The 16,657-nt window shown below is 37.1% G+C and overlaps 1 protein-coding gene across 1 annotated transcript in view; it reads left to right on the plus strand.

Annotated features, from left to right (window-relative positions):
- tenm4 (teneurin transmembrane protein 4) overlaps positions 1 to 16,657 on the plus strand; it is a 218,553-nt gene that overhangs the window by 83,333 nt on the left and 118,563 nt on the right. Inside the window, exons 9-11 of the mRNA XM_061972168.1 lie at positions 9,173 to 9,337; positions 12,843 to 13,051; positions 15,119 to 15,329. Of these exons, the coding sequence (XP_061828152.1) occupies positions 9,173 to 9,337; positions 12,843 to 13,051; positions 15,119 to 15,329 (585 nt within the window). The remainder of the gene's footprint in view (positions 1 to 9,172; positions 9,338 to 12,842; positions 13,052 to 15,118; positions 15,330 to 16,657) is intronic.

Consider the following 16,657-nt stretch of genomic DNA (forward strand, 5'->3'; position numbering starts at 1 on the left):
TTACTTAGTTGGTTACTTGTTGAGTGAGTGAGTTGGTTTTGAGTGAGTGAGTTAGTGAGTTACTTGGTTATTGAATGAGTGAGTGAGTTACTTGGTTACTTAGTTTGTTACTTGTTGAGTGAGTGGGTGAGTGAGTGAGTGAGTAACTTGTTTACTTAAGCTGGTTAGTTGTTTAGTGAGTGAGTGAGTGAGTGAGTGAGTAACTTGTTTACTTAAGCTGGTTAGTTGTTTAGTGAGTGAGTGAGTGAGTGAGTAACTTGTTTACTTAAGCTGGTTAGTTGTTTAGTGAGTGAGTAACTTGTTTACTTAAGTTGGTTAGTTGTTTAGTGAGTGAGTGAGTGAATGAGTAACTTGTTTACTTAAGCTGGTTAGTTGTTTAGTGAGTGAGTGAGTGAGTAACTTGTTTACTTAAGCTGGTTAGTTGTTTAGTTAGTGAGTGAGTGAGTGAGTAACTTGTTTACTTAAGCTGGTTAGTTGTTTAGTGAGTGAGTGAGTAACTTGTTTACTTAAGTTGGTTAGTTGTTTAGTGAGTGAGTGAGTGAGTGAGTGAGTGAGTAACTTGTTTACTTAAGCTGGTTAGTTGTTTAGTGAGTGAGTAATTTGTTTACTTTAGCTGGTTAGTTGTTTAGTGAGTGAGTGAGTGAGTAACTTGTTTACTTAAGCTGGTTAGTTGTTTAGTGAGTGAGTGAGTAACTTGTTTACTTAAGCTGGTTGGTTGTTTAGTGAGTGAGTGAGTGAGTAACTTGTTTACTTTAACTGGTTAGTTGTTTAGTGAGTGAGTGAGTGAGTAACTTGTTTACTTAAGCTGGTTAGTTGTTTAGTGAGTGAGTGAGTAACTTGTTTACTTAAGCTGGTTGGTTGTTTAGTGAGTGAGTGAGTGAGTGAGTGAGTAACTTGTTTACTTAAGCTGGTTAGTTGTTTAGTGAGTGAGTGAGTAACTTGTTTACTTAAGTTGGTTAGTTGTTTAGTGAGTGAGTGAGTGAATGAGTAACTTGTTTACTTAAGCTGGTTAGTTGTTTAGTGAGTGAGTGAGTGAGTGAGTGAGTAACTTGTTTACTTAAGCTGGTTAGTTGTTTAGTGAGTGAGTGAGTGAGTGAGTAACTTGTTTACTTAAGCTGGTTAGTTGTTTAGTGAGTGAGTGAGTAACTTGTTTACTTAAGTTGGTTAGTTGTTTAGTGAGTGAGTGAGTGAGTGAGTGAGTGAGTGAGTGAGTAACTTGTTTACTTAAGCTGGTTAGTTGTTTAGTGAGTGAGTGAGTGAGTAATTTGTTTACTTTAGCTGGTTAGTTGTTTAGTGAGTGAGTGAGTGAGTAACTTGTTTACTTAAGCTGGTTAGTTGTTTAGTGAGTGAGTGAGTAACTTGTTTACTTAAGCTGGTTGGTTGTTTAGTGAGTGAGTGAGTGAGTAACTTGTTTACTTTAGCTGGTTAGTTGTTTAGTGAGTGAGTGAGTGAGTGAGTGAGTAACTTGTTTACTTAAGCTGGTTAGTTGTTTAGTGAGTGAGTGAGTAACTTGTTTACTTAAGCTGGTTGGTTGTTTAGTGAGTGAGTGAGTGAGTAACTTGTTTACTTAAGCTGGTTAGTTGTTTAGTGAGTGAGTGAGTAACTTGTTTACTTAAGTTGGTTAGTTGTTTAGTGAGTGAGTAACTTGTTTACTTAAGCTGGTTAGTTGTTTAGTGAGTGAGTGAGTGAGCGAGTAACTTGTTTACTTAAGTTGGTTAGTTGTTTAGTGAGTGAGTGAGTAACTTGTTTACTTAAGCTGGTTAGTTGTTTAGTGAGTGAGTGAGTGAGTGAGTAACTTGTTTACTTAAGCTGGTTAGTTGTTTAGTGAGTGAGTGAGTAACTTGTTTACTTAAGTTGGTTAGTTGTTTAGTGAGTGAGTAAGTTGTTTACTTAAGCTGGTTAGTTGTTTAGTGAGTGAGTAAGTTGTTTACTTAAGCTGGTTAGTTGTTTAGTGAGTGAGTGAGTAACTTGTTTACTTAAGCTGGTTGGTTGTTTAGTGAGTGAGTGAGTGAGTAACTTGTTTACTTAAGCTGGTTAGTTGTTTAGTGAGTGAGTGAGTAACTTGTTTACTTAAGCTGGTTGGTTGTTTAGTGAGTGAGTGAGTGAGTAACTTGTTTACTTAAGCTGGTTAGTTGTTTAGTGAGTGAGTGAGTAACTTGTTTACTTAAGTTGGTTAGTTGTTTAGTGAGTGAGTAACTTGTTTACTTAAGCTGGTTAGTTGTTTAGTGAGTGAGTGAGCGAGTAACTTGTTTACTTAAGTTGGTTAGTTGTTTAGTGAGTGAGTGAGTAACTTGTTTACTTAAGCTGGTTAGTTGTTTAGTGAGTGAGTGAGTGAGTGAGTAAGTTGTTTACTTAAGCTGGTTAGTTGTTTAGTGAGTGAGTGAGTAACTTGTTTACTTAAGTTGGTTAGTTGTTTAGTGAGTGAGTGAGTAACTTGTTTACTTAAGCTGGTTAGTTGTTTAGTGAGTGAGTGAGTAACTTGTTTACTTAAGTTGGTTAGTTGTTTAGTGAGTGAGTGAGTAACTTGTTTACTTAAGCTGGTTAGTTGTTTAGTGAGTGAGTGAGTAACTTGTTTACTTAAGTTGGTTAGTTGTTTAGTGAGTGAGTAAGTTGTTTACTTAAGCTGGTTAGTTGTTTAGTGAGTGAGTAAGTTGTTTACTTAAGCTGGTTAGTTGTTTAGTGAGTGCTTCTTCATAATTGAGGTAGCGTCAGACTTCAACACAGCGGCCATCTTGAGTGTTGACATTTGGCTCCATGTTTATTTCCATGACATCATTGTGACTTTGATCATGTGATCTCTGTCACGTCTCCTCACTTCACACCACTCAACCATGACCCGGGGCGGCGGCGAGGAGTCTTCACGCTGCGTGTAATTGGCACACGGTGTGACCACACTTCCTGCCACGGGCCAGTGGAAGGAGGTCATGTGACGCGTGTCTCGTTAGTCCTGCCAGCCTCCTCCTTGACACCAGTCTGAAATAATTCATGATAACTAATAATTGACATTATTTAGACAATTGTAGGAAACACCACCTTTAATCAGAGTTTATCATCACGCTCCAACATCTCTAACATGTGAGTGCTGCCTCTTTGCTCGGTCAACATTGCCAATGAAAACATTCTTCCTAATGAAATAAACATGAAATATATCCTTACATGTCAGCTAGGGATTCCACTTTTATACACTACATTACCCACAAGGCTTAGCACTGTAGACAGGAACAGGAAGTAGGAAACATAAGTTATTTTTACACCAAAGTGGCTAAGTTCAAAACGGTTAGCATTCTAGCATGCTAACATTAGCATGCTAGCATTTTTCATAGTTCTCTAATGATAACTATAAGAAAGCTATTGTTAGCATGGTACTGTTAGCATGCTTGCTTTTTTTTTTTTAGCTCGACTTGCTAATTTGCTAATACTAGCATCTAACTTTCAGTTAGCATGCTGTTTTTTTTAACAATTTTTATGTATAGTTATTTTGATACTTGATGCATGCTAAACATTTGTAACTTTTTTTTTCCAGATGTTCCACCTCAAGTAATATAATCTGCTACTTGACACATTACAGTTATCCTTTTAGCATGCTAACATTAGCATGTTAGCATTTTTGATCATTTAACAGGTATACACCTCATTGTCACATTTTTTAGTAGCTACTAATGTTAACTATAAGCATGGTACTGTTAGCATGCTAGCTTCTTTAGCTCATTTTGCACCTCTAAGCCAAATATTTTGTTACTTGACGCTATCTGTTCAGAGTGTTAGCGCTGTGAGCATTTCAGTTTGGCTTTAGCTCTTCAGCAATCACACAAAGTTTCTACTGAAATTGCATTTTGTGTTTTATTGACAAATAATGTAAATATTGTACTGCTTTAGAAGGTGAAAAAACCAAAATATCCTTTGATGTGTCAGTGATGGATGACACTGGTTGGTCAGAAAGTTGGGGAGGGTTTAAATTTTTGTACAAAGTTGTGAGGAAGTTGATATTAATTTAACCTCTAGAGGCTTAGTGGCCACATGCGTGGACAGCACCTTTTAGCTCTTATTTCCATTATTGTGTACACTACTGAATTGGGGTCTTATGGCCACTTATGTGGACACTTATACTGCCATCTGGTGGTGTCAGAAGAGTATAACATACAATGGAATTTGGGGGAAAAAAGTGTAAAAATAAAAATAAAAAATGTCACTAAACATGAAGTACACGTTTGTGTACTTATGGACTAAATACATCATATTAGTTGTTATTCTAATTAGGGTCCAATAAGCCTAAACAACAAAGAGAAATAAAAAAAAGCATGTAAACAAACAGCTTGGGCCTTAAGGATGGATGTGTTATGGTTGTGCTGCAGTGGAGTAAAGAATGTTAGCAGCTGAGTGGAGAAGATGAAATGTAGAAATCCATGAATGTTGTGTTCATTACTTGAGACGTAACAAAGCAATCAAATGCTGATATTGACTTTCTGGGCCTTTTTCTGCTGACTGCTGACTTTTCTGCCTGAGTCAGCTGGTCTTGTCCAGTCTGGTATTGGTCATCTGTCACCCCCCCCCACCTTCCCTCCCTCCTCCTCCATGGTCACACCACTTCTTTTGTCGTCCTTGTGAAACATCATCACAGCCTCCGTGTCCCCGAGGTCTTCTTCATGGTGTATTTAGTGATGGGGGACAGATGTTGTCACTGAAGGTCAGCGTGGCGTTTAGTTGCTGCAGGTCAGCACAACCTGCTGCTGAGCATCAAAGCTTTTTGTCTTCCTCCATCACTTGTGTGTTCACTTCCTCTTTCTTCCTACATCAGTCCTGTTCACTTCCTCTTTGTTCCTACATCAGTCATGTTCACTTCCTGTTTGTTCCTCTATCATCTGTTTGTCCACTTCCTGTTTGTTCCTACATCATCTGTTTGTCCACTTCCTCTTTGTTCCTCCATCAGTCGTGTTCACTTCCTGTTTGTTCCTACATCAGTCATGTTCACTTCCTGTTTGTTCCTCTATCATCTGTTTGTCCACTTCCTGTTTGTTCCTACATCATCTGTTTGTCCACTTCCTCTTTGTTCCTCCATCGGTCGTGTTCACTTCCTCTTTGTTCCTCCATCATCTGTTTGTCCACTTCCTCTTTGTTCCTCCATCAGTCGTGTTCACTTCCTATTTGTTCCTACATCAGTCATGTTCACTTCCTGTTTGTTCCTCTATAATCTGTTTGTCCACTTCCTGTTTGTTCCTACATCATCTGTTTGTCCACTTCCTCTTTGTTCCTCCATCAGTCGTGTTCACTTCCTGTTTGTTCCTACATCAGTCATGTTCACTTCCTGTTTGTTCCTCTATCATCTGTTTGTCCACTTCCTGTTTGTTCCTACATCATCTGTTTGTCCACTTCCTCTTTGTTCCTCCATCAGTCGTGTTCACTTCCTGTTTGTTCCTACATCAGTCGTGTTCACTTCCTGTTTGTTCCTCCATCGTCTGTTTGTCCACTTCCTCTTTGTTCCTCCATCAGTCGTGTTCACTTCCTGTTTGTTCCTCCATCAGTCGTGTTCACTTCCTGTTTGTTCCTACATCAGTCTTGTTCACTTCCTGTTTGTTCCTCCATCATCTGTTTGTCCACTTCCTCTTTGTTCCTCCATCATCTGTTTGTTCACTTCCTCTTTGTTCCTCCATCAGTCGTGTTCACTTCCTGTTTGTTCCTCCATCAGTCGTGTCCACTTCCTGTTTGTTCCTACATCATCTGTTTGTCCACTTCCTCTTTGTTCCTACATCAGTCGTGTTCACTTCCTGTTTGTTCCTCCATCATCTGTTTGTTCACTTCCTCTTTGTTCCTCCATCAGCCGTGTTCACTTCCTGTTTGTTCCTACATCATCTGTTTGTCCACTTCCTCTTTGTTCCTCCATCAGTCGTGTCCACTTCCTCTTTGTTCCTCCATCAGTCGTGTTCACTTCCTGTTTGTTCCTACATCATCTGTTTGTCCACTTCCTGTTTGTTCCTCCATCATCTGTTTGTTCACTTCCTCTTTGTTCCTCCATCAGTCGTGTCCACTTCCTCTTTGTTCCTCCATCAGTCGTGTTCACTTCCTGTTTGTTCCTACATCAGTCGTGTTCACTTCCTGTTTGTTCCTACATCATCTGTTTGTCCACTTCCTCTTTGTTCCTCCATTAGTCGTGTCCACTTCCTCTTTGTTCCTCCATCAGTTGTGTTCACTTCCTGTTTGTTCCTCCATCAGTCGTGTTCACTTCCTCTTTGTTTCTACATCAGTCGTGTTCACTTCCTGTTTGTTCCTCCATCAGCTGTCTGTTCACTTCCTGTTTGGCGTACACAAAATATTTAATTTGTGTTCTCTTGGAAGCTTTTTACATTTTAGTCAGGTTGAGGAATTTGGATGATATCTTCATCTTGTATTCTGTTAAGAACATCAGGAATGTTGGAGCCAGTGTTTAAAAAAAATACTTTAAATAAGTAATTATTATAGTTACTCGTTACTTTGTCTAAAAGTATTTTAATTACCAATGTAATTACCCTTTCATAAATATAAATATTTACTAAATAATTATTTTGTTTATTTTGAAAATAAGATTGAACTATATTGCACAGGCAGTTGTGATGTTTCATGAGAGCAGGGTGTGTGTGTGCTTTTAAAAGGCGTGTGCCTGTTGCCAAGTGACGTGTGACGTCAGCGCCCAGACATAGCAGCATTAGCTCAGCTGTGTTTGTCAGCTCAAACTTGCGGTTTATGAAGCAGCTCTGCTGAATGTTGTCACTGTTTTGTGCTAGCGCTAGCTAATGACGAGATTGAATGTGTTTCCACGGCTGTAGTCTCCTTGTCCACAAACTGGGTGTTGTAGTCTTGCAAGCTTGTCACTTCAATCCTTGATAATAACACTGGTAATAACGCAATTGTATAATAACGCTGTTATAAAATAACACCGTTGTATAATAACACTGTTGTATAATAACACTGTTATATAATAACACAACACTGTTATATAATAACACTGTTGTATAATAACACTGTTATATAATAACACTTATATAATAACGCTGTTGTTTAATAATACTGGTATGTAATAACACTGTTGTATAATAACACTGTTGTATAATAATCTTGTTTAATAACAATGTTATATAATAACACTGTTGTATAATAACACTGTTGTATAATAACACTGTTGTATAATAACAATGTTATATAATAATCTTGTTTAATAACAATGTTATATAATAACACTGTTGTATAATAACACTGTTGTATAATAACACTGTTACATATTAACACTGTTGTATAATAACAGTTGTATAATAACAATGTTATATAATAACAATGTTGTATAATAGCACTGTTGTATAATAATACTGGTATATAATAATACTGGTATATAATAACACTGTTATATAATAACACTGTTGTATAATAACACTTGTATAATAAAACTGTTGTATAATAACACTGGTATATAATAACACTGTTATATAATAACACTGTTGTATAATAACACTGTTGTATAATAACACTGTTGTATAATAATACTGGTATATAATAACACTGTTGTATAATAATACTGGTATATAATAACACTGTTGTATAATAATACTGGTATATAATAACACTGGTATATAATAACACTGTTATATAATAACACTGTTGTATAATAACACTGTTGTATAATAACACTGTTGTATAATAACACTGTTGTATAATAATACTGGTATATAATAACACTGTTGTATAATAATACTGGTATATAATAACACTGTTGTATAATAATACTGGTATATAATAACACTGTTGTATAATAATACTGGTATATAATAACACTGGTATATAATAACACTGTTATATAATAACACTGTTGTATAATAACACTGTTGTATAATAACACTGTTGTATAATAATACTGGTATATAATAACACTGTTGTATAATAATACTGGTATATAATAACACTGTTATATAATAACACTGTTGTATAATAACACTGTTGTATAATAACACTGTTGTATAATAATACTGGTATATAATAACACTGTTGTATAATAATACTGGTATATAATAACACTGTTGTATAATAATACTGGTATATAATAATACTGGTATATAATAACACTGGTATATAATAACACTGTTATATAATAACACTGTTGTATAATAACACTGTTGTATAATAACACTGTTGTATAATAATACTGGTATATAATAACACTGTTGTATAATAATACTGGTATATAATAACACTGTTGTATAATAATACTGGTATATAATAAAACTGTTGTATAATAATACTGGTATATAATAACACTGTTGTATAATAATACTGTTATATAATAACACTGTTATATAATAACACCGTTGTATAATAACACTGTTGTATAATAATACTGGTATATAATAACACTGGTATATAATAACACTGTTATATAATAACACTGTTGTATAATAACACTGTTGTATAATAACACTGTTGTATAATAACACTGTTGTATAATAATACTGGTATATAATAACACTGTTGTATAATAATACTGGTATATAATAACACTGTTGTATAATAATACTGGTATATAATAAAACTGTTGTATAATAATACTGGTATATAATAACACTGTTGTATAATAATACTGTTATATAATAACACTGTTATATAATAACACCGTTGTATAATAACACTGTTGTATAATAATACTGGTATATAATAACAGTGTTGTATAATAACACTGTTGTATAATAACACTGTTATATAATAACACTGTTATATAATAACACTGTTGTATATTAGCACTGTTGTATAATAACACTGTTGTATAATAATACTGGTATATAATAACACTGTTATATAATAATACTGGTATATAATAACACTGTTATATAACAACATTGTTGTGTATTAGCACTGTTGTATAATACACTGTCATATAATAACAGTGTTACATATGAACACTGTTGTATAATAACACTGTTATATAACAATGTTGTATAATAATGTTGTTTAGTAACAATGTTATATAATAACACTGTTATATAATAACACTGTTATATAATAACACTGTTGTATATTAGCACTGTTGTATAATACACTGTCATATAATAACAGTGTTACATATGAACACAGTTGTATAATAACACTGTTGTTTTATAACGCTGTTATTGTGAAAATGTGTGGGAGTTGCGTAACAAGATGTTTTCCTCTCTTCCAGCCATGCACCTTTTGGGCCTCAACTGGCACCTGAAGCCCACGCACAGACAGATGTACCACGTGACGGAGGACAACACAAGCGGCCTGACGTTACCTACCGACCTGAGCCTGGGGCCGCTGGGCAACACGGGCCTGGAAGCGCCGGGTCGCGGGCGCAAAGACGACAGTAAGCGGCGTCTAAGCACTTTATCGCGGCGGCGCAGGCGAAAAAGTTCCGCCGGAAAGTTTGTTAGCCGGCTGACATTCTCTGCCGTCTCTGCGGTCCGTGGGCACGTCTGCATTGTAACCGTAGGAGCGTTGTCGTGCCGGGGGAAGCGCGAAAGGGGCGGGATTAGCGACAAATGTGATCCTTTCATCTCCCGCCCGCACCGCTAGCCTGCCAGCCAAAGAACGTGTGCTGGGTCCTCGGGGACGACTGTCTGACTCCCGGGAAGTTTGCTGGCCTCCATCTTGGCTGCCACGGGAGGTGGAGGAGGGCTCATTAGCATATAGACGAATCCAGCAGTTGTCCTTTTTCCTTTAGCCAGCGTGGTTAGCGAGGGCGACCTTTGCTGCTTAGAAAAATCAATATCCAAGGCGGCGGCGTGACAAACACTCACCAGCTAAGCACAATTCTTTGAAAACTACTCAGCTGCGACGCCACAACAAGTCATTTGCTGACACCACCCACAATCACATGTGTTTCTTCAAAGTGGAATATCACGTAGCACAAGTGGCGAGTAGATGCTTCCATGGTGGCTACAAAACTGCTGGCTGACTCTTAAAGGGGAACAATCCTCATCTATGACTACAACACATGTTTTGATCTATTCTAAATCCTCAAATATGGCAACTAAGAGGTGGCTAACTCTATCGCACCCTTAAATCCCTCTAAAAACACACCAACAATACTCCATTTACATGTGGTGACCTGAGTATTAACAAGTATTATTATAAGTGCTAACACAGAGGGACTACTTTTAGAGAGCTAACTAGCTTATGTTGCTATATTGACATGGTGAGCTGCTGCATGGCCTCTGAGTTGGTGAAAGTTAATTGTAGATGATAAATCATGTCTCTCACCTGGATAGTAGAAGGTTGTGGACATAAACCCACAAGTTGGTCAACTTTGACATCCAAAGTAGACCCAGAGATGGCTAAAAAGACACTTTTTTTAAGCCTTTGTGAGGATGATGATGATGAATTGTTGACGTTAAGGGGAAGATACAGACAGAGCAGACATTGTACAGTAAGTGATTGTTTTATCATGTTTATATATCTTGTTTAGTACTTAGCAACACTGCTACATGATGCTGAGTGTTTGACTAAAGCTACATCTGTTTAGCACACAGCTTCTATAACCTGTAGATCATCCTCCTTGTATTCAGGCTCAAAAATAGAAGTTTCTGGATCATCATTTGTTCCAAAGTAGTTTTTGTTGTCTCTCATCAAGTCTGCCATGATTAGTAGTCTTGTTGTTGTTGTTGAAGGGAAAGTGAACGTTGTGATGCATCTGTGAAATTAATACTTCAAATGATGGAAATATGTACATATGACATGTTATTATGAATTTTACTACATTATATATATATATATATATATATATATATATATATATACTTACATCATGTATATAAAATATGTAAATATTACATATTATGAATTTTACTGCATTACTTATATACTTAAGCGTGTATATAAAATATATAAATATTACATGTTATTATAAATGTTGCTACATTACTTATATACTTACAGCGTGTACATAAATTATGTAAATATTACATGTTATTATGAATGTTACTACATTACATATATACTTTCAGTGTGTGGATAAAATATGTAAAAAATACATGTTATTATGAATGTTACTAGATACTACATATATACTTATAGTGTGTATATAAAATATGTAAATATTAATTGTTATTATTAATGTTACTAGTTACTACATATATACTTGCAGTGTGTATATAAAATATGTAAATATTACATGTTATTATGAATATTACTAGATACTACATATATATTTACAGTGTATATAAAATATGTAAAAATTACATGCTATTATGAATGTTACAAGATACTACATATATATTTACAGTGTATATAAAATATGTAAACATTACATGCTATTATGAATGTTACTAGATATTACATATATACTTACAGTGTGTATATAAAATATGTATATATTACATGTTATTATGAATGTTACTAGATACTACATATATACTTATAGTGTGTATTTAAAATATGTAAATATTAATTGTATTATGAATGTTACTAATTACTACATATATACTTGCAGTGTGTATATAAAATATGTAAATATTACATGTTATTATGAATATTACTAGATACTACATATATACTTATAGTGTGTATATAAAATATGTAAATATTAATTGTTATTATTTATGTTACTAGTTACTACATATATATTTGCAGTGTGTATATAAAATATGTAAACATGACATGCTATTATGAATGTTACTAGATATTACATATATACTTACAGTGTATATAAAATATGTAAATATTAATTGTTATTATGAATGTTACTAGTTGCTACATATATACTTGCAGTGTGTATATAAAATATGTAAATATTACATGTTATTATGAATATTACTAGATACTACATATATATTTACAGTGTATATAAAATATGTAAACATTACATGCTATTATGAATGTTACTAGATACTACATATATATTTACAGTGTGTGTATAAAATATGTAAATATTACATGTTATTATGAATGTTACTACATTACATATATACTTACAGTGTGTATATAAAATATGTAAATATTACATGTTATTATGAATGTTACTACACTACATATATACTTACAGTGTGTATATAAAATATGTAAATATTACATGTTATTATGAATATTACTAGATCCTACATATATATTTACAGTGTATATAAAATATGTAAACATTACATGCTATTATGAATGTTACTAGATACTACATATATATTTACAGTGTGTATATACAATATGTAAACATTACATGCTATTATCAATGTTACTAGATATTACATATATACTTACAGTGTGTATATCAAATATGTATATATTACATGTTATTATGAATGTTACTAGATACTACATATATACTTATAGTTGGTATATAAAATATGTAAATATTCATTGTATTATGAATGTTACTAATTACTACATATATACTTGCAGTGTGTATATAAAATATGTATATATTACATGTTATTATGAATGTTACTAGATAACCCCCCCCCCCCCCCCCCCCCCCCCCCCCCCCCCCCCCAAAAAAAGGTGCACGTCCCTTTAAGTAGCACTTTTTTTGCGGTGATTGCTGGCTCCAGGCGTCAATCAGGAGCACGCAAGCGAACAGATGTCATCTTCCAGCAACACGAGCGGCTCCAACAGGCAGCATATGGCCTCTTTTTGGCCCTTCTCAAATATAATTACAACTCTCACTTTTACTACTGTCGCTTTAATTACGTCTGCAGCGTTTTGTAGCGCCATATGTTCCAGCGTTGAATATTACTTCCCAACATGCCCTTCCTGTGGAATGCTTCAATTAAAAGGCAGAAACATGAATACAAGTAGTTTGCTTCCTAATGAGTGCACGTCAAGCAGTGAGGTGGTTAAATACTTCTACTACTATATTGAAGTTGACCTCTCTGACCTCCCAGCAGGCGGCTTGTTCCCTGACGACAGCTACATCGACATGGGCGAGATCGACGTGGGACGCAAAGTGGCCCAGCAGATCCCGCCCGCCGTCTTCTGGAGGTCTCAGGTCTTCGTGGATCACCCCATGTACCTGAAGTTCAACGTGTCCCTCGGCAAAGACGCCTTAGTGGGGGTCTACGGCAGGAGGGGTCTGCCCCCGTCTCACACGCAGGTCAGTCTGCTCCTCAAGTCTTCACCAACATTACACTTCTTCAAGGTTTTCTTCTGCTGGGATGGAAAACTGAGAAGAGATCCTGGATGACTTCAACTTCATTTGTTACACAGTCCACGTATTTCTTTGTTCAAGTCCACCTCAAAACTCAAATACTGCAGGGCCACCTTAAAACTACATCCATCCATCCATTCATGCACCTATCCATCCATGCATCCATCCATCCATCCATCCATCCATCCATCCATCCATCCATTCATGCATGCATCTATCCATCCATGCATCCACCCATGCATCTATCCATGCATCCATTCACGCATCTATCCATCCATCCATCCATGCATTCATCCAGGCATCCATCCATCCACCCATGCATCCATCCATCCATTCATGCATCTATCCATCCATGCATTCATCCAGGCATCCATCCATCCACCCATGCATCCATCCATCCATTCATGCATCTATCCATCTATCCATGCATCCATCCGTGCATCTATCCATCCATCCATGCATCTACCCATCCATCCATTCATGCATCTATCCATCCATCCATGCATCCATCCATGCATCTATCCATCCATCCATGCATCCATCCCTACATCTATCCATCCATGCATCCATCCATGCATCTATCCATCCATCCATGCATCCATCCATTCATGCATGCATCTATCCATCCATGCATCCATTCATGCATCTATCCATCCATCCATCCATGCATCCATCCATGCATTCATCCAGGCATCCATCCATCCATTCATGCATCTATCCATCCATCCATGCATCCATCCATCCATCCATGCATCTACCCATCCATCCATGCATCCATCCATGCATCTATCCATCCATCCATGCATCCATCCATGCATCCATCCATTCATGCATGCATCTATCCATCCATGCATCCATTCATGCGTCTATCCATCCATCCATCCATCCATCCATGCATTCATCCAGGCATCCATCCATCCATCCATGCATCCATCCATCCATTCATGCATCTATCCATCCATCCATGCATCCATCCATGCATCTATCCATCCATTCATGCATCCATCATGCATCTATCCATCCATGCATCCATCCATGCATCTATCCATCCATCCATGCATTCATCCAGGCATCCATCCATCCACCCATGCATCCATCCATCCACCCATGCATCCATCCATCCATCCATCCATTCATGCATCTATCCATCCATCCATGCATCCATCATGCATCTATCCATCCATGCATCCATTCATGCATCTATCCATCCATCCATCCATGCATTCATCCAGGCATCCATCCATCCATCCATGCATCCATGCATCCATCCATGCATTCATCCAGGCATCCATCCATGCATCCATCCATCCATCATGCATCTATCCATCCATGCATCCATCCATGCATCTATCCATCCATCCATGCATCCATCCATGCATTCATCCAGGCATCCATCCATCCACCCATGCATCCATCCATCCATCCATCCATTCATGCATCTATCCATCCATCCATGCATCCATCATGCATCCATCCATCCATGCATCCATCCATCCATGCATCTATCCATGCATCCATTCATGCATCCATCCATGCATCCATCGATCCATCCATCCATCCATGCACCCATCCATCCATGCATCCATCCTATTATGTCAGACCCATCCATTGCTTTCGGTCTCCCCTAGAGGGGGAGGGGGGGTTACCCACATATGCGGTCCTCTCCAAGGTTTCTCATAGTCATTCACATCGACGTCCCACTGGGGTGAGTTTTTCCTTGCCCTTATGTGGGCTTTGTACCGAGGATGTTGTTGTGGCTTGTGCAGCCCTTTGAGACACTTGTGATTTAGGGCTATATAAATAAACATTGATTGATTGATTGATTGATTGATTGATCCATGCATCCATCTATGCATGGATGAAAATCTCTAGATCTGGATGGATGCATCCATCGATCCATGCATCCATGCATCCATGCATCCATCGATCCATCGATCCATGCATCCATGCATCCATCGATCCATGCATCCATCCATGCATCCATCCACTGACTCCCCCCCTGCATGTGTGCAGTTTGACTTTGTGGAGCTGCTGGATGGCCGACGTCTGCTGGCCCACCACCCTCCCGGCCTGGAGGGGCCCGCCGCCCTGCAGAGGAGCCTGGCCCCTGTGAGCACACACGACACAGGCTTCATTCAGTACATGGAGTCTGGCATCTGGCACCTGGCAGTCTACAACGACGGCAAGGACACTGAGACTGTCTCCTTCCTCACCACCGCCAGCGGTCAGCAAACCTCCATTTTTATTTCAAATGCCTTCTTTCTTAAGGAACATGACAGTAACATTCACATTCACTTCACTTAGCAACACTAGCAGGTCAGCTACATGCTAACATCATGCTGGGTTAGCAACACTAACATAGCCATGTGAGCTACATGCTAACATCATGCTGGGTTAGCAACACTAGCATAGCTATGTGAGCTACATGGTAACATTACATTTTAACGTCATGCTAGGTTAGCAACACGAGCATTGCTATGTGAGCTACATAATAACATTATGTTTTGACATCATGCTAGGTTAGCAACACTAGCATAGCTATGTGAGCTACATGCTAACATCATGCTAGGTTAGCAACACTAGCATAGCTATGTGAGCTACATGGTAACATTACATTTTAACATCATGCTAGGTTAGCAACACTAGCATTGCCATGTGAGCTACATGCTAACATTATGTTTTGACATCATGCTAGGTTAACAACACTAGCATTGCCATGTGAGCTACATGCTAAAAATACATTTTAGCATCATACTAGGTTAGCAACACTAGCATACCAATGTGAGCTACATGCTAACATTACATTTTCACATTATACAAAGCTCGAAATACCATCATAGCTATGTGAGCTACATGCTAAAATTAAATATTAGCATTATGCAAAGTTAATAACTCTAGCATAGCTATGTGGGCTACATGCTAACATTATATATTTAGCATCATGCAAAGTTAATAACACTAGTAAAGCTATGTCAGCTACATGCTAAAATTACATTTTAACATCATGATAGGTAAACAACACTAACATAGCTATGTGGGCTACATGCTAACATTATATATTTAGTATCATGCAAAGTTAATAACACTAGCAAGGCTATGTGAGCTACATGCTAACATTACATTGTAACATCATGCTAGGTTAGCAACACTAGCATAGTTATGTGAGCAACATGCTAACATTACATGTTAACATCATGCTAGGTTAGCAACACTATGTAAAAAGAAGTTGCGTCATGGTAATGGGCCAGTCTTAAAGCAGTAGTGCTAACAGTAGAACCACGAAAGAGTGGCTGATACAAGTGTAAAAAGAAGTGAACCACATGTTCAAGTTGGAGTCTCACAGTTTCTTCTTCTCGCTGGGAGTTTTTCGAGGCCGTTCAGCTAATTGTCTCATGAGCCAATCAGGCGCTGCCACTTGTTAGCATGCAATTAAAGGTGTGATGGTACACTTAGCTGCACATTCACAATCATTATGGAAGACAAGAACACTTTTTTTTCCTTTTTTTATACATTCTAAATTGAAAATAAAGTTTCGCAAAAGTTAGCTAACAT

The sequence above is a fragment of the Nerophis lumbriciformis genome, linkage group LG17, assembly GCF_033978685.3.
Source record: "Nerophis lumbriciformis linkage group LG17, RoL_Nlum_v2.1, whole genome shotgun sequence".
NCBI classification, from domain to species: Eukaryota; Metazoa; Chordata; class Actinopteri; order Syngnathiformes; family Syngnathidae; genus Nerophis; species Nerophis lumbriciformis.